The sequence below is a fragment of the Scyliorhinus torazame genome, chromosome 8 (assembly GCF_047496885.1).
Source record: "Scyliorhinus torazame isolate Kashiwa2021f chromosome 8, sScyTor2.1, whole genome shotgun sequence".
NCBI lineage: Eukaryota > Metazoa > Chordata > Chondrichthyes > Carcharhiniformes > Scyliorhinidae > Scyliorhinus > Scyliorhinus torazame.
In genome coordinates, this window is record NC_092714.1 from 56,416,107 (window position 1) to 56,443,897 (window position 27,791).

The following is a 27,791-nucleotide window of genomic DNA, read 5'->3' on the forward strand; positions in this document are numbered from 1 at the left end:
AGTGCGGAGGGACGGGGATGGAGAGTGCGGAGGGGATGGAGAGTGCAGAGGGAGGGGATGGAGAGTGCGGAGGGAGGGGATAGAGAGTGCAGAGGGGATGGAGAGTGCGGAGGGAGGGGATGGAGAGTGCGGAGGGAGGGGGATGGAGAGTGTGGAGGGAGGGGGATGGAGAGTGCGGAGGGAGGGGATTGAGAGTGCGGAGGGAGGGGATGGAGAGTGCGGAGGGAGGGGATAGAGAGTGCGGAGGGAGGGGATGGAGAGTGCGGAGGGGATGGAGAGTGCGGAGGGAGGGGATGGAGAGTGCGGAGGGAGGGGGATGGAGAGTGCGGAGGGAGGGGATTGAGAGTGCGGAGGGAGGGGATGGAGAGTGCGGAGGGAGGGGATGGAGCGTGCAGAGGGAGGGGATGAAGAGTGCGGAGGGAGGGGATGGAGAGTGCGGAGGGAGGGGATGGAGAGTGCGGAGGGGATGGAGAGTGCGGAGGGAGGGCGATGGAGAGTGCGGAGCGAGGGGATGGAGAGTGCGGAGGGAGAGGATGGAGAGTGCGGAGGGAGGGAATGGAGAGTGCGGAGTGAGGGGATGGAGAGTGCGGAGGGGATGGAGAGTGCGGAGGGAGGGGATGGAGAGTGCGGAGGGAGGGGATGGAGAGTGCGGAGGGAGGGGATGGAGAGTGCGGAGGGGATGGAGAGTGCGGAGGGAGGGGATGGAGAGTGCGGAGGGAAGGGATGGAGAGTGCAGAGGGAGCGGATGGAGAGTGCGGAGGTGATGGAGAGTGCGGAGGGAGGGGATGGAGAGTGCGGAGGGAAGGGATGGAGAGTGCAGAGGGAGGGGATGGAGAGTGCGGAGGGGATGGAGAGTGCGGGGGGTAGGGATGGAGAGTGCGGAGGGAGGGGATGGAGAGCGCGGAGGGAGGGGATGGAGAGTGCGGAGGGAGGGGATGGAGAGCGCGGAGGGAGGGGATGGAGAGTGCGGAGGGAGGGGATGGAGAGTGCGGAGCGAGGGGATGGAGAGTGCGGAGGGAGGGGATGGAGTGTGTGGTGGAAGGGGATGGAGAGTGCGGAGGGAGGGGATGGAGTGTGCGGAGGGGATGGAGAGAGCGGAGGGAGGGGATGGAGAGTGCGGAGGGAGGGGATGGAGAGCGCGGAGGGAGGGGATGGAGAGTGCGGTGGGAGTGGATGGAGAGTGCGGAGGGAGAGGATGGAGAGTGTGGAGGGAGGGGATGGAGAGTGCGGAGGAAGGGGATGGAGAGTGCGGAGGGAGGGGATGGAGAGTGCGGAGGGTGGGGATGGAGAGTGCGGAGCGAGGGGATGGAGAGTGCGGAGGGAGGGGATGGAGAGTGCGGGGGGGATGGAGAGTGTGGAGGGAGGGGATGGAGAGTGTGGAGGGAGGGGATGGAGAGTGCGGAGGGAGGGGATGGAGAGTGCGGAGGGGATGGAGAGTGTGGAGGGAGGGGATGGAGAGTGCGCAGGGGATGGAGAGTGCGGAGGGAGGGGATGGAGAGTGCGGAGGGAGGGGATGGAGTGTGTGGAGGGAGGGGATGGAGAGTGCGGAGGGAGGGGATGGAGAGTGCGGAGGGAGTGGATGGAGAGTGCGGAGGGAGGTGATGGAGAGTGCGGAGGGAGGGGATGGAGAGTGCGGAGGGAGAGGATGGAGAGTGCGGAGGGAGGGGGTGGAGAGTGCGGAGGGGATGGAGAGTGCGGGGGGAGGGGATGGAGAGTGCGGAGGGGATGGAGAGTGCGAGGGGAGGGGATGGAGAGTGCGGAGGGGATGGAGAGTGCGGAGGGAGGGGATGGAGAGTGCAGAGGGAGGGGATAGAGAGTGCGGAGGGAGGGGGATGGAGATTGCGGAGGGAGGGGGATGGAGAGTGCGGAGGGATGGGATGGAGAGTGCGGAGGGAGGGGGATGGAGAGTGCGGAGGGACGGGGATGGAGAGTGCGGAGGGGATGGAGAGTGCGGAGGGAGGGGATGGAGAGTGCGGAGGGAGGGGATAGAGAGTGCGGAGGGGATGGAGAGTGCGGAGGGAGGGGATGGAGAGTGCGGAGGGAGGGGGATGGAGAGTGTGGAGGGAGGGGGATGGAGAGTGCGGAGGGAGGGGATGGTGTGTGCGGAGGGATGGGATGGAGAGTGCGGAAGGAGGGGATGGAGAGTGCGGAGGGGATGGAGAGTGCGGAGGGGATGGAGAGTGCGGAGGGAGGGGATGGAAAGTGCGGAGGGAGGGGGATGGAGAGTGCGGAGGGAGGGAATGGCGAGTGCGGAGGGAGTGGATGGAGAGTGCAGAGGGGTGGAGAGTGCGGAGGGAGGGGATGGAGAGTGCGGAGGGAGGGGATGGAGAGTGCGGAGGGAGGGGATGGAGAGTGCGGAGGGGATGGAGAGTGCGGAGGGAGGGGATGGAGAGTGCGGAGGGAGGGGATGGAGGGTGCGGAGGGAAGGGATGGAGAGTGCGGAGGGAGCGGATGGAGAGTGCGGAGGGGATGGAGAGTGCGGAGGGAGGGGATGGAGTGTGCGGAGGGAAGGGATGGAGAGTGTGGAGGGAGGGGATGGAGAGTGCGGACGGGATGGAGAGTGCGGAGGGAAGGGATGGAGAGTGTGGAGGGAGGGGATGGAGAGTGCGGAGGGGATCGAGAGTGCGGGGGGAGGGGATGGAGAGTGTGGAGGCAGGGGATGGAGAGTGCAGAGGGAGGGGATGAAGAGTGCGGAGGGAGGGGATGGAGAGTGCGGAGGGAGGGGATGGAGAGTGCGGAGGGGATGGAGAGTGCGGAGGGAGGGCGATGGAGAGTGCGGAGGGAGGGGATGGAGAGTGCGGAGGGAGAGGATGGAGAGTGCGGAGGGAGGGAATGGAGAGTGCGGAGGGAGGGGATGGAGAGTGCGGAGGGGATGGAGAGTGCGGAGGGAGGGGATGGAGAGTGCGGAGGGAGGGGATGGAGAGTGCGGAGCGAGGGGATGGAGAGTGCGGAGGGGATGGAGAGTGCGGAGGGAGGGCGATGGAGAGTGCGGAGGGAGGGGATGGAGAGTGCGGAGGGAGAGGATGGAGAGTGCGGAAGGAGGGAATGGAGAGTGCGGAGGGAGGGGATGGAGAGTGCGGAGGGGATGGAGAGTGCGGAGGGAGGGGATGGAGAGTGCGGAGGGAGGGGATGGAGAGTGCGGAGGGAGGGGATGGAGAGTGCGGAGGGAGGGAATGGAGAGTGCGGAGGGAGGGGATGGAGAGTGCGGAGGGGATGGAGAGTGCGGAGGGAGGGGATGGAGAGTGCGGAGGGAGGGGATGGAGAGTGCGGAGGGAGGGGATGGAGAGTGCGGAGGGGATGGAGAGTGCGGAGGGAGGGGATGGAGAGTGCGGAGGGAAGGGATGGAGAGTGCGGAGGGAGCGGATGGAGAGTGCGGAGGGGATGGAGAGTGCGGAGGGAGGGGATGGAGAGTGCGGAGGGAAGGGATGGAGAGTGCGGAGGGAGGGGGTGGAGAGTGCGGAGGGGATGGAGAGTGCGGGGGGAGGGGGTGGAGAGTGTGGAGGGAGGGGATGGAGAGTGCGGAGGGAGGAGATGGAGAGTGCGGAGGGGATGGAGAGTGCGGGGGGAGGGGATGGAGAGTGCGGAGGGAGGGGATGGAGAGTGCGGAGGGGATGGAGAGTGCGGGGGGAGGGGATGGAGAGTGCGGAGGGGATGGAGAGTGCGGGGGGAGGGGGTGGAGAGCGTGGAGGGAGGGGGATCTGGAACCTGGAGTGATGGGAAGAGTCTAGAGACTGCATGAGACTAGAGGGAGCGAGGGGGGGGGGGGAGTGTGGAGGTTGCAGGGAGTGAAGGAGAGAATGGAGGCTGGAGGGAGTGAGGGAGCGAGTGTGGAGGCTGGAGGGAAAAAGGGGGTGGTGGGGGAGACACTAGACCTTGTCCTTGGGCATTGGGGATGTGGTGGGGATGGGGTGGGGTAATGGATGGAGAATTTAGACCTGGAGACTTGGGGAATGTATGGGGTAGTGGAGGAAAGTTTAATCCCAGAGAGCTGGAAAGTGGGTGGGTGGAACATCTGGCTGGGGCGTCATTCTCCGACCCCCCGCCAGGTCGGAGAATGGCCGTAGGCCGCCGTGAATCCCGCCCCCGCCGAAGTCTCCGGTACCGGTGATTGGGCGGGGGGTGGGAATCGGGCCGCGCCGGTTGGCGGGACCCCCCGCTGGATTCTCCGGCTCGGATGGGCCGAAGTCCCGCCCAGAAATTGCCTGCCCCGCCGGCGTAAATGAAACCTGGTATTTACCGGCGGGACCAGGCGGCGTGGGCGGGCTCCGGGGTCCTGGGGGGGGGGGGGGCGCGGGGCGATCTGACCCCGGGGGGTGCCCCCACGGTGGCCTGGCCCGCGATTGGGGCCCACCGATCCGCGGGCGGGCCTGTGCCGTGGGGGCACTCTTTCCCTTCCGCCTCCGCCACGGCCTCCACCATGGCGGAGGCGGAAGAGACTCTCCCCACTGCGCATGCGCGGGAAACTGACAGCGGCCGCTGACGCTCCCGCGCATGCGCCGGGAAACTGTCAACGGCCGCTGACGCTCCCGCGCATGCACTGCATTTCCGCGCCAGCTGGCGGGGCGGAAATCCCTCCGGCGTCGGCCTAGCCCCTCAATGTTGGGGCTAGGCCGCCAAAGATGCGCAGCATTCCGCTCCTTTGGGATGGCGCGATGCCCGTCTGATTGGCGCCGTGTTTGGCGCCAGTCGGCGGACATCGCGCCGTTGGGGGAGAATTTCGCCCCTGGACCCTGAGACTAAAATGAATTAAGAACTGATGGGGATCAGGTGGTGCTCTCGAGCACTCACTGTTTTGCAGGAAACGTTTGTAGACTAAATGAAAAACTGAATAAATCAGATAAGTAAATGATTTCCTTGTAGTCTGAATGTATTTAATAGCTTTGAGCATGCCATCAAATTTGATTTCAAATTGATTCCAAATTTGAACTGTTGATGTCGAATTGGAATTGAGAGCACTGAATACACATGAAAGCTGCCAAAACATTCAGGTACGGATGTTTCACCGGACAAGCCCAAATTGTCGTGTTGTTTTGTCTTCTGGCTTGGATGTCTGAAAGGTGAGATTCAAGCAGTATTTTCATCCTTTAATGGGCGTGGCAATTGAAAATATCTGCCATGTGGTTGCATGTTTTGTCTCAGACCAGACATAAACATGACCTGCCCATTTTTACATTATGATTTACCATCTTTCAAGATTTTACTTTCAGCCAAATAATTAAATATGGAATGATTAAAAGACTGAATGTAATAACTGACTTACTGTAGGGCTGCACTCTACTTTTATAAATATTTTCTAACTAGCAAAGGGTGTTGAGAAAGCCACGTTGGTATCAAACAAGAAATACGAGGTTTTGTACACCATTTTGCGCCATTTACTGAGTTAGCTGAAAGTGCTCACCATCTTCAGGATTGAAGCTGCTGTATTCACCTCGAAATCCACGATTACTAGTATAAAAGTCTGAATGAAACTGAATTGTTAGGACATTAGAGGCACTGGGCACCACCAACGACCTGGAGTGTTCACCACAGTATCTGTATAAAAAAAAGCAATCAGTTCAATCTCAAACCATCAAATCATATCTAGAAATAGATGTCTTCCATATCATTACAAATAACATAACTAACACAGATAACAAACCTTGTGATACTTTATATAACATCAAGAAGATATTGGTGCGGACTTGCTACATTTTATGTATCATTTGACATGTAACCCCTCAACATATTCACAGAATAAAACATAAAACAAAATCAAAATGACCTGAGGCGGATGATTTGTCGATAATCATGAAAAAATTTTAATGATTTAGGAACATTAAAGTATTGTTCAATTCCATCATTGCTAGTCATCTATACAACATAGATTTTTGCTCCCAAGGCAGCTGCACAGGGTCGATAGAATGTCCGACTCGGCGCACCTGCCTCGAGAGAAACAGTCCTGTACAACAGAATCTCCATTCCAGACAGGCTGTGTACTGGAGTCACGCCTGCTGCCCCCAAATGCAGTGTGGAGGCAACCACAGGGTTTCAGGAAGTGGAACCCCTTTCGGTTAATATAGGACTGTTCAGAAGGCCTACCTCAATGCCTTGAGATATTGTACCAGTCGTAATAAAAAACAGAAAAAACACCCCTCACACCACCTCACTACTTCAACTACACCCGTGCCTTATCCACGTCAACTTATGCTGCCTCCCACAACTCCACTGTCAAAATATGCCCCTCTTAACACTCTCCCTGGCCCCTCATAACATCATGGAACTTCTGAAGTTATTCACTCCAAACATTAGTTCTCGCGTTTCTCTCCACAGATGCTGCCAGACCTGTTGGGGTTTTCCTTCAATTCCTGTGTCTATTTCATATTTCCAGCATCCGCAATATTGTTATTTTATTCTGATGAGCAGCGTGGCTGATCAGTTAGGGTGATATGATGATTGATAAAATCTGGAGGCAGCACAAAATGAAATAGGAAACTTCCCACCTGCCAACCCCCTGTGTTCCGTTGGCTTAGTAAACAGTATTTTTAGCTGCAACGAACTCTCATTCAAAATGTTTGGGGTTTGTTAGATATGTGAAAATGTGAGTGAAGCATAAAATTACAAATGTTACAGAGTGTTGCTCAGTATATTATCAGAGAAGATGGAGGGTGAAGAAGGGATTTTGTTCAGTCTGAACATGGATAGTTGGCAATGATATGGATTGGTATCTCAGTGGACGGAGTTGGATGCAACATTCTAGGTGGCTTTACAGCTGATGGATGTATTCAGAGTATAAACGTTACAAAATTATGAGGTAAGCATTGAACCAATTAGCACTGACAGTCTTCTATCTGGCTCAGAACAAAATCAAAAAGGAACGACTATAAACAGCACTTAAATGTACAAATAAAAGCAACCTAGATTTGCTTCCACTGGGCACTGATCCTTGTTCTCCTATTAACATGGTTATCTTACCAATCACACTTCTTCTGTCCTTAATGCCACCATTAACACCCAATTTGTCTTATGTACATGACATCTTTGTCAATCTCTCCTTAGCTCCAACCTATCCCTGACCTTCTATTCTGCTCACCTGCTTAACACACCTCTCCAACTATAGAGTTACATTTCTATCCCTCTTCAGTTCTATAGGTCGCATGGACTCAAAACGTTAACTGTGTGTATCTCTCCACAAATGCTGGCTGGCCTGAGTTTAACTAGTACATTCTATTTTTATTACTTAAATATATACATACGGACAAAGGTGTACCTAAGTACTTGAATGTAGCTGATATATTTGGACAATATTCTTACCTAGGTCATGGGCACGATCTAACGGCCGTGTCGCGCCCGACCCGGGACGCAATGTGGCCGGTAAATCCCATGAGAGGCCTCTCCTGAGAGTTACCCAGTTCGCTACTCCACACAAGATCCACTGGGATCTTGCGAGATGTCGCAATCTGGATCCCGCCACAATGGGGCCTCTGGGGTGATCGGGCTCTGGGCAGGGTGGTACCCTCGCACTTTGATGCCAGCTAGGCAGCCTGGCACAGCCACCTGGGAACACTATCAGGACCACCTGGGTGCCACCTTGGCACTGCCCATGTCAGGGATTGGGGCCTGGGGTGCCCTGCCATTGTGAGGTGGGGCTCGGGGGTGGGAGTGGTGCGGGGGGGGGGGGGGGGCACACACTCGATGACCCCGTTATAGGTTTGTTGGTCATTGGGGAGTCCGGAAGCCGCAGTGGCAGGAGGAGGTCAAAAGATCGGGACGCCATTTAAAAATAGCGCCCCGATCTGGCGAGCTGAGCTTGTTAGTGCAGGAAATGAGACAGAATACGGTCTCAGTGGGAGGCCCTGGAATGAAGCAGAGTCCTGTTTGATAGCGGGGTCATTCTCAGCGCTGCTGGCGCCAGGAAACACCCGGCTAAATGCACTCGACACTGGATTCTGTTCCAGGGGCTGGTTTAGCACACTGGGCTAAATAGCTGGCTTTTAAAGGAGACCAAGGCAGGCCAGCAGCACGGTTCAATTCCTGTACCAGCCTCCCCGAACAGGCGGCGGAATGTGGCGACTAGGGGCTTTTCACAGTAACTTAATTTGAAGCCTACTTGTGACAATAAGTGACTTTCATTTCATTTCACTTTATTTCCGTTAAATCACACCCCAGAGGCTGTTCACTGGTCAGTTTTATTTTGAAAGACATCTCCACAAAACCTGCCCTATTCTCAGCTGCATACGCATAATATTTTGTGGGGTGGCTTTAGAGTTGCATGGAGACATCAAAAATCTCACTGCTTGTGCAACATTAAAATGGTTATCAACTATGGATGCAAGGGAGGCATTCAGGCCCTGTGCCCAATGTAATGAAGAACCATCAGGTTCATACATGCTTGTACCCATTTCATGGGTGATTTCATCCCCGTGTCCCAGCTATCCTCCCCTCAATCGATTCCTTGCATCTGTGGACCGAGTTATAGGCAAAGACTTAAGAAGGCTGGACTAGGATTCTGACAGGATGACAGGGATCTCCTCCACTTGTCAGAGAATCAGCAGGAACCCTCTGTCAAGTTCTGTGAGATCGGCCCAACATAACCAAGTGCGTTTCAGGCACTAGAGTGGGTCCCGTCAGGCCTACCCTACGATTGAGGTCCCTGCTGAGATTCCTGGTGACAGACATTCGACCCAGCAAGAGCTGCTGGCCAACCACAGGCCGGCAGCTCTTCATGCTGACATTGCCAGCCTCTGCCTGAATCATGGGGAGGTTTTACTGGATCTGGAGACTGACATGGTGCCTCTCCCACAATTAAGCAGGTCTGGTTGCCATGTTTCCCAGCCGCAACAGGCTGCATAAAATCTAAACCTCTGGGCTTTTCAGTTTTATACAGTGATTGAGAAGTACCCTATTAAGATTAATAACGCAGGGACTTCCGGTAACGGCGGGGGGGGAGGCGGCCTTACAATGGAGGGCTCCCGTTCGGCAATGGCATTTTCGGGGCTTTAAGCCCGGTCCCAGGGTATAATTTTATAATTATGAAAAGACACATTGCGACTGATGTATAGAACGGGCGGGATTCTCCGGCCTCCGACGCCAAAATCGTGTTCGCCGATCGGCCAGAGAATCCACATTGGTGCCGAAATCGGGAGTGGCGGCGCTTTTGCGATGCTCCGCCCCTCCAAAACGGCGTCACTACGCCGTGGGGACAGCCTCAGGATGTTACTTGAGGCCCTCCGCCCGATGCTCCGCCCCCGATGGGCCAAGTTCCCGACGGCGTGGGTCAGTCATGCCATTTACTTTCGGGAACTCCGCGTGGCAGCTGCGGACTGAGTCCAGCGCCGCCACAGTCAGGGGGTAGCCGATTCGCGGACAGGGAGGGCTTTGGTCGGGGCTGGGGGGACTGGTGGGGTTGGTCCGAGGGTGGCGAGCCTGGCCAAAGGAAGTCACTATTTGGCAGGCCGTGACCGCGCGCGGACGGCGCCATGTTGCACCGCGTGGCCGCTGCAGGCTGCCGTCCGCATGTGCGGCCACAGACCCGGCAATTCTCTGGGGTGCTCTACGCTGCATGCCTGCTAGCCCCCCACCAGACGGGGGATCGGTGGCCGTTTTGTGCCGTTTTTTCGGTCGTAGAACGGCACCGTTCTCCCGCCGGTGTCAGCACTTAGTCTCAGAATCGGAGAATCCAGCCCGTTGTTTTTACTCAAAGGGCAATCGACATTTGGAATGACATCTGGTTACTGTACGTAGTTTTATGTAGCATTTACAGCACATTTACTCCCTAAATACTTCATCTAACACCACTGATATATTCTTTAACCCCTTTCTCCTTTATATGCTTATTATCTTCCTGTGAATGTGTCCATGCTAGTCACTTCAACTACTCCGTGTGGTATAAGTTCCTCATTGTAATCACTGTTTGGCTGAAGATATTTTTCCTGAATTCCCCTTTGGATTTATTGGTGAGCATCTTATGTCAATGGCCTTCGGTTCTGCCTCCCACAGAAGAGAAAACACCTTCAAAATCTTGGGCGTCATTCTCCGACCCCCCAGCGGGGGGGTCCGTGCCGGGGAGGGGGATGGGGGGGGAATCTGTGCCGGGGAGGGGGATGGGGGGGGTCCGTGCCGGGGAGGAGGTTGGGGTCCGTGCCGGGGAGGAGGTTGGGGGGGTCCGTGCCGGGGAGGAGGATGGGGGGGGGCCCATGCCGGGGAGGGGGTTAAGGTCCGTGCCGGGGAGGAGGAAAGGGGGTCCGTGCCGGGGCGGGGGATGGGGGGGCAAGTGAGTTGGTCCACCTGGCCAGGTGCCAGCCTCCAACAGTTGGACCCATGCGGTCCATGCCACCTGGCTGGGGGGAAGGAGGGGATATGGTCAATGATGACATGTCGTCGTTCCCTCCCCCCCACCAGGCCGTCATGTTTTCCGATCATCCAGCGATGTTGGCTGCCGTGGCGGCAGCCGCTAATGTCCATGTTGCCCTGGATGAGGAGGAGGAGGAGGAGGAGGAGGAGGAGGAGGAGCGTGCCAGAGAGGCGGCGCAGGCTGCCGCAGAGGGGCAGGCGGCAGCCGCCCAGGCTGGAGGGACACCTGACCGACAGGACGAGGAGGGGGAGGAGGACGTCGCGGCCCCACGGCAACGGAGGCACCCGAGGGCGCCCCGTGTGTACCGGCCCCGGCAGTCATACCAGGACCTCACGGACCGGGAATGCAGGAGGAGACTTCGGATGAGGCGGGAAACCGTGGCACACATCTGCCACCTGCTGGCACACCTGTCACCGCGTGGCACTGGCGGGGGATACCCTCTCCCCGTGTCCGTCAAGGTTACGGTGGCCCTGAACTTTTATGCAACGGGGTCATTCCAGGCACCGAGTGGGGACCTGTCCGGCATATCGCAGACATCGGTGCATCGGTGCATCCGGGCAGTGACAGATGCCCTATATGCCATGGCGCACCGCTACATCCGCTTCCCTGTGGACCGGGCCAGCCAAGATGCCCGGGCCGTGGGCTTCTCTGCCGTGGCCGGGTTCCCCATGGTCCAGGGCGCGATTGATGGGATGCACGTCGCCGTGCGGCCACCTGCAGATAACAGGGCCGTGTTCACCAATAGGAAGGGGACCTATTCGATGAACATACAGGTGGTCTGTGACCACCGCATGATGATCCTGCAAGTCTGCGCCTGTTACCCAGGCAGTGTACACGACTCATACGTGTTGTCGCGGTCATCCATCCCCGGCATGTACGAGGGACGCCATCCCCGGCTGAGGGGCTGGTTGCTGGGCGACAGGGGCTACCCATTGCGATCGTGGCTAATGACGCCTGTACGGAGGCCACGCAATGAGGCGGAGAATCGCTACAATGATGCCCATGTAGCGACAAGGGGTGTGATAGAGAGGTGCTTTGGTGTGCTGAAGATGCGTTTCAGGTGCCTGGACCTCTCTGGGGGCGCCCTCCAGTATCGGTCAGATAGGGTCGGCCGCATCATTGTGGTGTGCTGCGTCCTGCACAACATAGCCCAACAGAGGGGCGATGAGCCGTAGGCAGAGGAGGGCGGAGTGGAGGAGCAGCAGAAAGAGGCGCAGTCCTCCCCAGATGAGGGGGATGGGGGCAATGGTCAGGGCAGACGGGCTAGACACTGGCGGGTGGCTGTCCACCGTTACCGGCTGGCCCAGCGGGCACGGGACAGACTGATAGCCGCCCGCTTCACTGACTAGATGGGCGTGAGAATCGGGTAGTATGGCCACAGACCGCACACCATGGCAACAGCCGACCACCCACACTCCCCACCCATCCACCCACCCAGCACCCTCACCCCCCTCCCCAACCCCACCCACCCCACCCGCATGCACACCACCCCCCCATTGCCGATCCACCTGCGGCACAACGGCCGGGCTCACACAGTTGCTGGTGGACGCGTGTCTATTGCAGGCCATTGGGGATGATGACAACCCGCCCTGCGGTGAGCTCCTGGCTCCACATCGTTGGACTATGTCTGACCCATGGCCACAGTACCACCATCCACCCGGACCATCCCTGCATGCGGCTGTGACACTGCAGCGCACGGTCCCGTCCTCTGCCCGGGGGGATGTTGATGGCGGTCCAGGGGGAAGGGGGCAGACTCACCTGGGGCTGAGGTAAGACCACCCCTCACACACACACTTGCGCTCAACGTACATGACACCCCCGCACGCTTTGGACAGAGCACAAAGGCAGCTTCTGTAGGTGTAACATTGACTTTAATAACCAAAGGAGTTCATGCACGTGCCCTAGCCCCTAAAACTCATCTGTGCCCTGCACCCGTGCCAACTTACTCAGTGTCTAATTGATTGGCCTTACGGGCCCTTTGACTACGTCTACGTGGTTCCCCAGACGGTACAGCAGAACTGGAGGTGGACTCCTGTGATTCCTGCCCTCTGACACTGGATCCCTTTGGCGGCTGTTTCCTGGGGCGTCCTGGCCTAGATGGGCCAGGCTGCGGCCCGGGCGACTGGGATGGCGAGCTGCCAGCCTGTCCTGCCCGTTGCCCACCCGATGCACCTGGGACGGAAGGGGGGGAGTCCGAGGTGTCGCGGTGTTCCGGGACCTCCCCTACAGGGGGAGCCGGGACGGACCACACCACCTCCTCCTCCCTCGGGGTGCCCGATGGCCCCCAGACCTCTACATGGGTGGGGGATGCGAACGGACTGGCCATCCGACGCCCCCCCCGACATCTGGCGCTGCCAGTCCTGGAGGCCCGTGCTGGTATCGACAGGGGTCTGCAGGTTTGCAGCCATGGAGCCCAGGGGGTTGGCAAACCCTGTCTGTGACAGTGCGACGCCGGCTCGCACATGGCCACTGGCGCCGATGCCCTCAGCGATGGCCTGCAGAGACTGGGCTATGGCCTGCAGAGACTGGGCTATGGACTGCTGAGACTGGGCCATGGCGTTGAGCGCCTCTGCCATCTGGCGCTGGCACTGGCTCATGGCCTCCTGTGAGAGGGCAGCCATGTCCTGGGCCACAGACGCCGGCTGCACGGAAAGCCCCAGGCCTCGCAAACCGTTCCCCATGTCTGACACCGTCGCACCCATTGCCTCCACCGCAGACGCCACCCGTGCAGTGTCGGCCTGGGTGGCATGCATGACCGGCACCACTCCCAGCTCCTGGACGCGGGTGGACTCCTCCACCTGCGACTGCAGCCGCCGCAAGCCGGCCATCACCCTCTTCGCTCGTCTCTGGGTCGGTGGTTGCATCGGATCTATGTGTGGGTGTGGTAACTGCAGGAACCCGGGATCCATCTGGGCGGCAGATGTTCGCTTGGCCTGGGCTGCCCTCCGACCGCCCGGTCCCTCTGCTGCTCCTACCTCCACCTGCTGTACCGGGACGGCTGTGTTGTGCGCACCAGTGAGTGTACCAGACGCCTCATCACTAAAGTGCCCAACCGAGGTGAGTGTTTCTGCGATGGTGGAGGGTGTTGGTGACAGCAGTGGCGTTGTGTCGTGCTCTTCGTCCCACTCTGAGTCCATGGCACTTTGGGGTGGGGGTTCGTCTCCACCCATCCACTCTGAGTCACTGTCCGGTATTTCGTCTTCCTGGGTAGTGCTGTCCGGGGTAGGGGTGTCCTGGGTAGTGCTGTCCCGGGTAGGGGTGTCCTGGGTAGTGGTGACCTGGGTAGTGGTGACCTGGGTAGTGGTGTCCTGGGTAGTGGTGTCCTCGCTCGGATGTGACGGGGGCCTGTGGCTGCCCCCATCGTCGCTGGGTGGCACACGCCTGCGTCGTCGCTCCCGCACGTGACGGAGGTGTCATCTCCCTGTTGCTCCAGGTCTCTCCGTCTCCCGTGGTGTGCGAGGGGCATCCTGCGGGCGTCGCATGCCGGAGGGTCCGGGTCTCTCCGTCTCCCGTGGCCTCCAAGGGGCATCCTGCAGGCGGTCTGTATCTAATGGGATGGGTGCCTCGACGTTTGCTCCTGCGATACACAATGAAGCATGCATGGTTAGACACGCAGGCAGTGATCAGGTGATATGGGGGAGGGGGGATATGGGGGAGGGGGGATATGGGGACGGGCTGTCGGTGGCTCACTTGCTAGTATGCCCCCGACCTCTGCATCAGCAACCTCCCGGTCGTCAGGTCCGCCAGCCAGTTCCAGGGCCCTTTCCTCGTGTTCGATCAGTGGCCTCTCATCAGCGGGGCCTCCTCCAGTCCTCACATGCTCCCTATTGTTGTGTGCGCGCTTCTCCTGTGGCGGGGGGTGTGGGTGGGGGTGGTGGCAGGGGTAAAAGGCAACAGTGTTAGGCAGGTATATGAATGCACGCCGTCGGTTGCGCGTGCATTGCAGAGGTTAAGGTTAGGGCTGGATTCACTTGGGGATATGGGGGAGGGGGGATATGGGGGAGGGGGGATATGGGGGAGGGGGGATATGGGGGAGGGGGGATATGGGGGAGGGGGATATGGGGGAGGGGGGATATTGGGGGAGGGGGGATATGGGGGAGGGGGGATATGGGGGAGGGGGGATATGGGGGAGGGGGGATATGGGGGAGGGAGGGATATGGGGAGGGGGGGATACGGGGAGGCTCACCCTGCCTGCTCTGACGAGGTCGTTCACCTTCTTGTGGCACTGGGTGCCTGTCCGTGGTGTCAGGGCCGCAGCGGTGACGGCCTCTGCCACCTCCCTCCACAGACGCTGGCTGTGGCGTGGGGCAACTCTGCGGCCGTGCCCGGGATACAGGGCGTCCCTCCTCTGCTCCACTGCGTCCAGGAGCGCCTCCACATCCCGTGACTGGAACCTCGGGGCTGAGCGGCAGCCAGCCATCCGGTCGGGTGTTCCGGTCGGGTGGGGGGGGAGCAGCGCGGCCTTATGAGCCGTCACGCCGTGCGGCGTGTATGATGCTGCACGGCGTGAACCACGTGCACAAGCGTGGATCCCGTCACGTCGCTGCTAGCCCATTTCGGGCCGGAGACTTTTGAACCATTTTTCCGGCGTGACGCAAGTCAGATTTGCGCCGATCGGCGGACTTTGCGCCGATAACGGAGAATTTCGCCCCTTCTCCCTAACAACTCTGTCAAACTTTTTCACAATTTTACTTGATGTTTATCAGGTCCTTCCCAGTCTTCTATTATCTATAGAAAAGTGTCCCATCTTGCTCAATCTTTCCTGGTGTTTATAGTTCTCAGTACTGGGGCGCGATTCTCCGACCCCCCACCGGGTCGGAGAATTGCCGGGGGCTGGCGTGAATCCCGCCCCCGCTGTGTCCCGAATTCTCCGCCACCAGAGATTCGGCAGGGGCGGGAATCGCGCTGCGCCGGTCGGCGGGCCCACACCCGGCGATTCTCCGGTCTGCGATGGGCTGAAGTCCCGCCGCTGTCAACCCACGGCAGCCGGCGTGGATTGAACCACCTTTCGAACGTCGGGACAATGCGGCGCGGGCGGGGTCCGGGGTCCTGGGGGGGGGGGGGGGGGGGCGCAGAGCGATCTGGCCCCGGGGAAGTGCCCCCATGGTGGCCTGGCCCGCGATCGGGGCCCACTGATCCGCGGGCGCGCCTGTGCTGTGGGGGCACTCTTTTCCTTCCGCCTTCGCCATGGTCTTCACTATGGCGGAGGCGGAAGAGACCCCCTTCACTGCGCATGCGCGGGGATGTCGTGAGCGGCCGCTGACGCTCCCGCGCATGCGTCGCACGGCAAAGTCATTTCCGTGCCAGCTGGCGGGGCGCCAAAGGCCTTTCCCGCCAGCCGGCGGGGTGGAAATCACTCCGGCGCGGGCCTAGCCCCTCAACGTGAGGGCTCGGCCCCTCAAGATGCGGAGAATTCCGCACCTTTGGGGCGGCGCGATGCCGGATTGATTTGTGCCGTTTTTGCCGCCAGTCGGCGGACATCGTGCTGATTGCGGAGAATCCCGCTGGTATCCTTTCAAATCTCTTTCGCACCTCGCCCATGTCTCAATATCCTTTTTATAGTATGGGTGCCAGAAATGTTCGCAGTAATCAGAGTATGCTCTAACCACTTTTATATCCAAGTTGAATATAATTTATCTGTTTTTCAGCTGCACCAACTTAAAATTAACCCCAAGCTTCATTGTTTGATTTTATTTTATGGTCCTTTAACCAGCTTTGCTACTTTTACTGATTAGGGTATCTGTACCCGCAGATTCTTTTCCCTCTCCATCCGATTTGATACTCATTTCCAAGAAATAGTTGGCTTCCTTATTCTTCCGACTAAAACTATCAATCCACTGTTGAGAGCCCCAGCAGCCCTGGACGCACCCATACCCACCGTCACAGCTTCCGAAGTTAGATCGGCCTTCCTGAAAGTGAACCCTCGGAAGGTGACGGGTCCGGGTCCCCGAGGTTTGAGCAGGAAACTACTCCTACATCAGACTCCTATTTATTGACTACAGCTCCGCCTTCAACACCATAATCCCAGCCAAACTCATAACAAAGCTCCAAAACCTAGGACTTGGCTCCTCATTCTGCAATTGGAATCTCGACTTTCTGAGCTACAGACCACAATCACTGTCCGGTATTTCGTCTTCCTGGGTAGTGCTGTCCCAGGTAGGGGTGTCCTGGGTAGTGCTGTCCCGGGTAGTGGTGACCTGGGTAGTGGTGTCCTAGGTAGTGGTGTCCTGGGTAGTGCTGTCCCGGGTAGGGGTGTCCTGGGTAGTGCTGTCCCGGGTAGTGGTGACCTGGGTAGTGGTGTCCTAGGTAGTGCTGTCCTGGGTAGTGCTGTCCCGGGTAGGGGTGTCCTGGGTAGTGGTGTCCTGGGTAGTGGTGTCCTGGGTAGTGGTGTCCTCGCTCGGATGTGACGGGGGCCTGTGGCTGCCCCCCTCGTCGCTGGGTGGCACACGCCTGCATCGTCGCTCCCGCACGTGACGGGGGTGTCGTCTCCCTGTTGCTCCAGGTCTCTCCGTCTCCCGTGGTGTGCGAGGGGCATCCTGCGGGCGTCGTATGCCGGAGGGTCCGGGTCTCTCCGTCTCCCGTGGCCTCCAAGGGGCATCCTGCAGGCGTTCTGCATCTGCGGGGATGGGTGCCTCGACGTTTGCTCCTGCGATACACAATGAAGCATGCATGGTTAGACACGCAGGCAGTGATCAGGTGATATGGGGGAGGGGGGATATGGGGGATAGGGGATATGGGGACGGGCTGTCGGTGGCTCACTTGCTAGTACGCCCCCGACCTCTACATCAGCAACCTCCCGGTCGTCAGGTCCGCCAGCCAGTTCCAGGGCCCTTTCCTCGTGTTCGGTCAGTGGCCTCTCATCAGCGGGGCCTCCTCCAGTCCTCACATGCTCCCTATTGTTGTGTGAGCGCTTCTCCTGTGGCGGGGGGTGTGAGTGGGGGTGGTGGTAGGGGTAAAAGGTAACAGTGTTAGGCAGGTATATGAATGCACGCCATCGGTTGCGCGTGCATTGCAGAGGTTAAGGTTAGGTCTGGATTCACTTGGGGATATGGGGGAGGGGAGATATGGGGCAGGGGGGATATGGGGGAGGGGGGATATGGGGGAGGGGGGGATATGGGGGAAATGGGGGAGGGGGGATATGGGGGAGGGGGGATATTGGGGGAGGGGGGGATATGGGGAGGGGGGATATGGGGAAGGGGGATATGGGGGATATGGGGGAGGGGGGATAGGGGGGAGGGGGGATATGGGGGAGGGGGGATATGGGGGAGGCTCACCCTGCCTGCTCAGACGAGGTCATTCACCTTCTTGTGGCACTGGGTGCCTGTCCGTGGTGTCAGGGCCGCAGCGGTGACGGCCTCTGCCACCTCCCTCCACAGACGCCGGCTGTGGCGTGTGGCAACTCTGCGGCCGTGCCCGGGATACAGGGCGTCCCTCCTCTGCTCCACTGCGTCCAGGAGCGCCTCCACATCCCGTGACTGGAACCGCGGGGCTGAGCGACGGCCAGCCATCCAGTCGGGTGTTCCGGTCGGGTGGGGGGGAGCAGCGCGGCCTTATGAGCCGTCACGCCGTGTGGCGTGTATGACGCTGCACGGCGCGAACCACGTGCGCAAGCGCTGATCCCGTCACGTCGCTGCTAGCCCATTTCGGGCCGGAGACGTTTGAACCATTTTTCCGGCGTGACGCAAGTCAGATTTGCGCCGATCGGCGGACTTTGCGCCGATAACGGAGAATTTCGCCCCTTACCCTGTCTCCGGGTCGGTGGTTGCATCGGATCTATGTGTGGGTGTTGAAACTCCAGGAACCCGGGATCCATCTGGGCGGCAGATGTTCGCTTGGGCTGGGCTGCCCTCCGACCACCTGGCCCCTCTGCTGCTCCTACCTCCACCTGCTGTACCGGGGGGGGTGTTGTGCGCACCAGTGAGTGTACCAGACGCCTCATCACTAAAGTGCCCAACCGAGATGAGTGTTTCTGCGATGGTGGAGGGTGTTGGTGACAGCAGTGGCGTTGTGTCGTGCTCTTCGTCCCACTCTGAGTCCATGGCACTTTGGGGTGGGGGTTCGTCTCCACCCATCCACTCTGAGTCACTGTCCGGTATTTCGTCTTCCTGGGTAGTGCTGGGTAGGGGTGTCCTGGGCAGTGCTGTCCCGGGTAGGGGTGTCCTGGGTAGTGGTGTCCTGGGTAGTGGTGTCCTGGGTAGCGGTGTCCTGGCTCGGATGTGACGGGGGCCTGTGGCTGCCCCCCTCGTCATACACGCCGCACGGCGTGAACCACGTGCGCAAGCGCGGATCCCGTCACGTCGCTGCTAGCCCATTTCGGGCCGGAGACTTTTGACCCATTTTTCCGACGTGACGCAAGTCGGATTTGCGCAGTTTTTTTCGCCGATCGGCGGACTTTGCACCGATAACGGAGAATTTTGCCCCATGTCTTTCACACACATCATGAATACAGCTCACAATGCACTGAACTGATCTCTCTAAGCATCTTCTCTGCTGTTGTAGCACTGTACTCTGTATGTTTCACCCGATGTCTATGTCTACGTATTTATATTGTGTATTTATTGCATGTCCTCTGTTTTTCATGTATGGAACGACCTTCCTGGACTGTATACAGAACGATACTTTTCACTGTACCTCGGTACACGTGGCAATAAATCTAAATCCAAATCTATTTTAATAATTGTTCATATCGAAGCCGTGAATTATGATTATATATATATATTTTTTAATCAACATTTTATCGAGGTATTTATGGTATAGTGACAACAACAAAAGAAACAATATGCATGAAACCATAAACATAGTGCAAAAGCCATTTACCTCTCGTACAGGTCCTTATTGACCCCCTACTCTAAGCTAAACTACTCCCCCCCCCCCCCCCACAACCCCCTACCCCCACCTGCTGACGATTAATTTCCCGCAAAGAAGTCGACGAACGGTTGCCACCTGCGGGTGAACCTAACAGTGACCCTCTCAAGGCGAACTTGATTTTCTCCAAACAGAGAAAGCTAGCCATGTCCGATAGCCAGGTCTCCGACTTCGGGGGCTTTGAGTCCCACCAAGCTAATAATATCCGTCTCCGGGCTACTAGGGAAGCAAAGGCCAAGACATCTGCCTCTTTCTCCTCCTGGATTCCGGGATCTTCCGACACCCCGAAAATCACCAACTCTGGACTCAGCGCCACCCTTGTTTTTAACACCATGGACATGATGTCCGCAAACCCTGCCAAAATCCTCTAAGCTTTGGACATGTCCAAAACATTTGGACATGGCCGGTCCTCCCGCACATTTTGCGCACCTGTCCTCCACCCCAAAGAATCTGCTCATCCGGGCCACTGTCATGTGAGCCCGGTGAACAACCTTAAATTGTATCAGGCTGAGCCTGGCACATGTTGCAGACACGTTGACTCTACTCAATGCGTCTGCCCATAGACCATCCTCTATCTCACCTCCCAGCTCCTCCTCCCACTTGCGCTTCAGCTTCTCGGTCTGCGTCTCCTTCAACCCCATAAGCTCCATATAAATGTCTGAGACGTTCCCTTCTCCTACCTACCCTCTGGAAACTACCCTGTCCTGAATCACCCTTCGCGGTAGGAGTGGGAAGGTTGACGCCTGTTTACGAAGGAAGTCCCGCACCTGCAGATACCTGAATTTGTTTCCCCTCGCCAACCCAAACTTCTCCTCCAGCGCCCTCATACTCTGAATGCTCCCCTCTATAAATATATCCGCCATCCTCTCAATCACTGCTCTCCGCCATATCCAGAACCCCCCATCCATACTCCCCGGGCAAACCAGTGCTTATCACCGATTGGGGCCCAGACCGATGCTCCCACTGCTCCCACATGCCGCCTCCACTGGCCCCAAACTCTCAGGGCCGCCACCACCATGGGGCTGGTGGAGTACCGTGCCGGCGGGAACGGCAGAGGCGCAGTTACCTACGCCCCCAAACTGGTGCCCTTAGTTGAAGCCACCTCCATACGCACCCATGCCGACCCCTCCCCCACCATTCACTTCCTGATCAAGGCTATATTCGCCGCCCAGTAATAGTTACTAAAATTTGGGAGCGCCAGCCCATACTCTCCCCGACTCCGCTCAAGCATTACCTTCCTTACTCACGGGGTCTTGCCCGCCCAGACGAAGCTCTGTTGACCCGCTTAAAAAAGGACCGCGGAATAAAGATGGGGAGACACTGAAATACAAATAGGAATCTCAGGAGGACCGGTTCTGACCCATACAGCCTACTGTAGAAATCCCTAAATGCCTTATTCACCCCTACTGAATCACCAACCAGGTTCCCATCTCTGTCCTTTATTTTCCCTATCTCCCTGGCTGCCTCCCACGTCCTAAGCTGCTGTGCAAGCATTCTGCTGGCCTTCTCTCCATTCTCATAGATCACCCCCCTCGCCTTTCTCAACTGCTCCACTGCCCTGCCTGTGGTCAGCAAGCTAAACTCTGCCTGTAACCTCCGCCGTTCCCTTAAAAGCCCTGCCTCTAGGGTCTCCGCATACCTCCTATCGATCTGTAGTATCTCCTTTACCAGTCGGTCCATCTCCGCCCTGTCCACCTTCTCCCTATGGGCCCGGATCAAGATCAGCTCCCCCCTGACCACCGCCTTCAGTGCTTCCCACACCACCGCTGCTGAAATTTCCCCCGTGTCATTGACCTGCAGGTAGCTCGGAATACATTTCCTCAGCCGCTCGCACACCCCTTCATCCGCCAAAAGTCCCACATCCAACCTCCAGTGCGGGCGCTGGTTACTGTCTTTATTAACCTGCAGGTCAACCCAGTGCGGAGCATGGTCTGAGATTGTAATCGCCGAGTATCCCGTGTCCACCACCCCAGCCAGTAAGGCCATGCTCAAAATAAAGAAATCAATCCAGGAATACACTTTCTGCATGTGTGAGTAGAAGGAGAACTCCTTCACCCTCGGCTGCCCAAATCTCCATGGATCCACCTCCCCCATCAGCTCCATGAACCCTTAGTTCCTTTGCCATTGCTGTTTTTGAGCTTGACCGGTCCAAGCCAAGGTCCATAACTGTGTGAGTCCAGGTCCAGTATCTTCCCCAGCATCCTCTTTATAAACTCCACATCATCCCAATTTGGTGCATACACATTTACTAATACCACCTGCACCCCCTCCAGTTTCCCACTGACCATAATGTACCGGCCTCCCACGTCTGAGACTATTCTACCCACCTCAAACACCACCCGCTTATTGATCAGGATCGTGACCCTTTCTAGTCTTTGAATCTAGTCCCGAGTGAAAGACCTGACTGACCCAGCCTTTCCTCAGTCTAACCTGGTCCGTAACCCGAAGGTGCGTGAATACACGTGCCCTTTTGACTGGCCCATGTAAGAATTATGATTATATTGTTATGATTATTTCTCATTAAACACATTATCTACCTATCGACAAGGACTGGAAATATTATGGCCAGAATAAATTATTGGGCTGACGGGGGTCTCGCCCCCCCGATTGGGAAATTGGCAGGAACCCCATCAGTTCCTTGGGGGAGGCCCAATGGAATCAAGTAATTGGCTGCTGTTGGGCATTTCACCACAACTGAGGGACTGGAAGTCCCACTTTCAAAGGGTCGGTGCAGACTTGATAGACTGAATGGCCTCCTTTTCACTGTAGGTATCCTACGGTTCTAATTATCGATTAGACCATAGGAAAATACAATATTGGATCAGATTCTACAGTTCATATAGCCAGAAACTAATACAGAAAAGAAAGAGCGGCTCATTCCTTAAATACCTATCCAAATCTCCCTTAAAATCTTTCACTTTGTCTATTTCCATGGACAGTCTTTTTTACATGTTATAAGGTAGTCAAATTTGAACTGCTTTTGCATGAAATCTTCTACATTTGAGCCAGCTTCCTGGTTCTGGCAACAAAGCAGTAAAATGCACTGCAGTTGGGTTGATTGCATCAAAAATGACATGTAGCCAGTGAAGAATGGTGTTGCCCCGGCTGAAATGATCTTCTCGCAATTTATAGGCTTGAATCCCACCCCGCCGTCCCAACGCCGGCTTCCCTATTCTCCGATGCCGTTTTTCGGGCGCCGGCGGTATTACTCACCTCAATCACGGTGGGACCTGGAAGGTAAGTGTGCGGGGGCCGTCCTGGGGGGGAATCCGACCACACGGGGGTCCCCAAGGTGGCCTGGCCCGCAATCGGGGCCTACCGATCGGCGGGTGGACTGGTTCCGTGGGGACCTACTTTACTCCACGCCGGGACCCTGTAAGGCTCCACCATATTGCCCAGGGGCCAGCGCGGAGAAGGGAACCTCCGCGCATGCGTGGAAATATGCCGGCCGCTCCGTGCATGCGCAGAAATACGCCGGCCGTTCCGCGCATGCGTGAACTCGCGCGGGCCATTCGGCGCCGGCTGGAGCTGCGGGAACTACTCCGGTGCCAACCTAGCCCCCTAGAAAGGGGAGAATTCCTCACTTTCGGGGGCCATTGACGACGGAGTGGTTGGCGCTGGTTTTCACGCCGGCGTGGGGATATAGCCCCATTATTGGAGAATCCCGCCCATATTCAAGGCAAAAACAGCCCACAGAAGCACACAGTTCAGCAAATGGAGATGACATTTACTACATGTGAATCCATCATCAGTACACGCCTTTATAAAGTAATGCATGTACCAGTTGGTAACCAAAGTGGATTAATGTACAGGCCAATGGGATTTATGCCCAGGGGCCCAGAGTCAAATTATGGAGCACCCGATAAAACTCACCATGATACTGAAAAGTTATATACAACCATTAGATCAGATTCATTTAAACACAGTATTGTGACATGATTTAGTATTAGTGCTGTGCACAAACATTTAATGACCGTACTTCTTCCTGCATTTCGCTACATGTTTGTGGTTTTATGATTGGTGGGGGTGAGGAGCACTCACCAGGGAGGTATGAAGAGGCCTCGAATGTTCTTGGTGCCCAGAGTTCCTAAGGGTTCCTAACCTGTGTCTGGTGGCTTTGTACAGAATCCAGGCTACCTGCTAAATTTGCAAATATCAAAACAATCCACATGAATATAGGACAACACATCAATCATTACACTGCACTTTGTCTCTGTATGCTAGGTAGCTATCCCTAATAGCAATTTTCAGATCCTGGAAAAGGCAGTGGTGTGTAGAAAAGCTCTTAGAAACACAATACTGTATCAGAGCAAACAGCATTCCATCGAGCTTTCCGGAATCACCAGCCCATGTGGGACATTCAGAGATTGGCATGTGATGAGGGATTGACTGAGTACAGCAGAGTATGCTGATTCTCAGGGGATATAAGCGTGTTGTATGCCAGCAAATGCAGAATGGAAGCATAGCTTGCTTGAATGCTTCAATACGATGGGCACAGATGCATAGTATAGTGCGAAGAATGCTGTAGCACTTGTTGCATGTGGACGGGTCATTTGAATCTGGATGTATCTACTTCACGGAATGAACGATAGGTTATCTATAATGCGGTTTGTGTTGCACATGTACAAGCAGATTTCCTGGCATATGTTGTGGCATTCACAGTTACACAATGCAGGGACAGATTCTGAACATTGCCACATCGATTTTTTGTGCTATGCGGAGGGCTGGGGAATTAACTTCTACTCAAGATCAATGTACCCTCTGAACTGCACTAGTGCATAGCCATACAGCAATGCAGAATGTATTGATTGATGCACGATCAATTGCACAAAGACGAGAGTTGAATACAACTGAGGCTTTATTACACAAAGATGTGTGGCCTCCTACAGCAGCTGGCAAAATGGCTGTTGTATGGGGAGCACACATATTTATACTCCGCTTACTGGGCGGAGCCAGCAGGCAGGGACACCCGTACCTGTGATACAGGGCCTTACCACACATCTCCTAATATATACAACAGTGGTGATTACCACATTCACCCCCTGTTAAAATTGAGTCCGGCTGGGGTGGCGGAGAACTATATACAGAATAAGTTTTAATATACAGAGGCAGAAAAAGTTTGGAGTCCAGTACATGGTGCTTTAACAGTCCCGAACCAGTTACAGGTTTAGCCGGTCCGGGGCCTTGATCTGACGTTGGGAGCGACGCAGTGGTGGCAGTGATTCCAGTGCCGGTCTGGTCCTCGGTGACTCCAGGAGCGTGCCAAAATCCTCCTCATCCTTGGGCGTGGGCAGGGGGAGGACTGATGGTCCTGGGGGGGGTTGCTGCTGGGTGCGCCAGGGGAGGGGAGGGTGGTGCCGGGCCGGAGGGGTGTGCCAGGTCCCTGAGGGAGACAGTATCCTGGCAGCCGTCGGGGTACGCTACGTAGGCATACTGGGGGTTAGCGTGGAGTAACTGCACCCTTTCAACCAACGGGTCCGCCTTGTGGAGTCGTACGTGCTTAAGGAGGAGTACGGGTCCTGGAGCTATGAGTCAAGTCGGGGGCGACACCCCGGATGTGGACTTCCTGGGGAAGGTAAAGAGACGTTCATGGGGTGTGTCGTTAGTCGCAGTGCATAGGAGCGACCGAATGGAGTGCAGTGCATCGGGGAGGACCTCCTGCTAGCGGGAGGCCGGGAGATTTCTGGATCGTAGGGCCAGCTGGACGGCCCTCCAGACCGTCCCGTTCTCCCTCCCCACCTGCCCGTTTCCCCGGGGGTTATAGCTGGTCGTCCTGCTGAGCAGTAACTGACGCAGCTCATCACTCATGAATGAGGATCCCCTGTCGATGTGTATGTAGGCGGGGAAGCCGAACAGAACGAAGATTGTGTTGAGGGCTTTGATGACGGTGGCAGACGTCATGTCGGGGCATGGGATGGCGAAGGGGAATCTGGAATATTCATCGACCACACTGAGGAAATACGTGTTATGGTCGGTGGAGGGGAGAGGACCTTTGAAATCCACGCTGAGGCGTTCAAAGGGACGGGAGGCCTTCACCAGGCGCACGCGGTCTGGCTGGTAGTAGTGCGGTTTGCACTCCGCACAGACATGGCAGTCTCCGGTGATTACGCGTACTTCCTCGACGGAGTAGAGCAGATTGCGGGCCTTGGTGAAGTGGTACAACCGTGTGACTCCCGGGTGACAAAGGTTGTCGTGCAGAGTCCGGAGACGGTTCACCTGTGCGCTGGCACATGTACCTCGGGATAGGGAATCGGGGTCTCGTTGAGTTTACCGGGGCGATACAAAATCTCGTAGTTCTAGGTGGAGAGCTCGATCCTCCACCGCAAAATGTTATCGTTTTTGATCTTACTCCGCTGTGTGTTATTGAACATGAAAGCTACCAACCGTTGGTCAGTGAGGAGAGTGAATCTCCTGCCGGCCAAGTAATGCCTCCAATGCCACATAGCTTCAACGATAGCCTGGGCCTCTTTTTCGACGGAGGAGTGTCGAATTTCAGAGGCATGAAGGGTTCGTGAAAAGAATGCCACGGGCCTGCCTGCCTGGTTGAGGGTGGCGGCTAGGGCGACGTCTGATGCGTCGCTCTCCACTTGAAAGGATAACGTCTCGTTGATTGCGTGCATCGCGGCTTTGGCGATGTCGGCCCTAATACAGTTGAAGGCCTGTTGAGCCTCGCCCATCAGAGGGAAAAGAGTGGACTGGATGAGTGGGCGGGCCTTGTGAGCATAGTTTGGGACCCACTGGGCGTAGTAAGAAACGAACCCTAGGCAGTGTTTGAGGGCCTTGGGGCAGTGAGGGAGTTACATGAGACGGCGCATGCGGTCGGGGTCAGGCCCCAGAACTCTGTTCTGGACCACATAGCCGAGGATGCTTAAGCGGTTCGTGCTGAATAAGTATTTATCCCTGTTATAGGTGAGGTTTAGGAGAGTGGCGGTGTGGGGAAATTTGGCAAGGTTGGCATCATAGTCCAGCTGATCGTGGCCGCAGATGGTGACATTGTCCAGGTACGGGAAAATGGCCCGCAGCCCGTACCGGTCGACCATTCGGTCCATCTCCCTTTGGAAGACTGAGGCCCCGTTGGTGATGCCGAAGGGAACCCTAAAAAAATGGTAGAGTTGGCCATCTGCCTCAAAGGCAGTGTATGGGCGGTCCGCCTTACGGATTGGGAGCTGGTGGTAGGCGGATTTTAGGTCTACAGTTGAGAAGACCCGGTACTGTGCAATCTGATTGACCATATCGGATATGCGTGGGAGGGGGTACGCGTCGAGCTGCGTGTACCGATTGATGGTCTGGCTGTAGTCCACGACCAGTCTGTGTTTCTCCCCAGTTTTCACCACTACCACTTGGGATCTCCAGGGGCTGTTGCCGGCCTCAATGATGCCTTCCCGAAGCAGCCCCTGGACCTCGGATCTGATGAAGGTCCTGTCCTGGGTGCTGTACCGTCTGCTCCTGGTGGCGACGGGTTTGCAATCCGGGGTTAGGTTTGCGAAAAGGGAAGGTGGGTCGACCTTAAGGGTCGCGAGGCCGCACACAGTAAGGGGTGGTAGGGGCCCGCCGAATTTCAATGTTAGGCTCTGGAGGTTACACTGGAAGTCCAGGCCGAGTAGCAGGGCAGCGCAGAGGTTGGGGAGGACGTAGAGGCGGAAGCCGCTGAATTCTACGCCCTGGACCGTGAGCGTGGCTGTACAGTACCCCCGGATCGCCATGGAGTGGGACCCGGAGGCCAGGGAGATTCTCTGATTGGCGGGGTGTACTGCAAGGGAGCAGTGCCTGACTGTATCGGGACGGATGAAGCTTTCGGTGCTCCCGGAGTCCAGACAGGAGATCTCGTTCCCATCGATCTTCACGCTTGTCGAGGCGGTGGCTAGATTGTGCAGGCGAGACTGGTCAATCGTGACCGAGGCGAGTCGCAGCTGGTCGTCGCTGGTGTCGGACAATGGGGTGCCCGGGGGGCACGGGTCCTGGTACAATGGTGGCGCCCATACGCCGGGGGGGGGGGGGACAAGATGGCGCCACCTGAAGATCCTGAGGTGGACAAGATGGCAGCGCCCACGGGCTGCACGTGGCGGGGGTTGAAAAAGATGGCGGCGCCCATGGGCCGCTCGTGGTCCGAACAGGAGACGATGGCGGTGCCCACTGGCCGCACGTGGTCCGAGGAGGGGAAGATGGCTGCATCCACTGTCCGTACGCCGGGGGTTGGGGCGATTGTGGCGGCTGAGCGGGTCTGGTACACCGCGGCGAAGTGCCCCTTCTTGCCGCAGGCCTTGCAAAGGGCGCTGCGGGCCGGGCAGCATTGGCAAGGGTGTTTTTGCTGCCCACAGAAGTAGCATCTGGGGCCCCCGGGGTTGGCTGACTGGCGCGTGGCACAGGCGTAGGATTGGCTGAGTGGGGTCCCCAGTGGGGCGGCCATCTGCGGAGTCCACGATGCGTAGGAGGAGTGGGCCGCGCGGCCGGGGGTGTAGGTCTGGATATTGTGCGAGGCGATTGTCATCGATAGCGCCAGCTTTTTGGTTTCCGCGAGGTCGAGCGTGGCCCCCTCTAAAAGTCGCCTGCGGATGTGGTCTGACCCTATCCCCGTGACAAAAGCGTCCCCGCATGA

At 57.3% G+C, this 27,791-nt stretch overlaps 1 protein-coding gene across 1 annotated transcript in view; it reads right to left on the reverse strand.

Moving 5' to 3' along the window:
- The window catches only part of LOC140427856 (suppressor of tumorigenicity 14 protein homolog), a 318,812-nt gene that overhangs the window by 117,583 nt on the left and 173,438 nt on the right, over positions 1–27,791 (reverse strand). Inside the window, exon 11 of the mRNA XM_072513648.1 lies at positions 5,399–5,532. Coding sequence (XP_072369749.1) covers positions 5,399–5,532 — 134 coding nt within the window. The remainder of the gene's footprint in view (positions 1–5,398; positions 5,533–27,791) is intronic.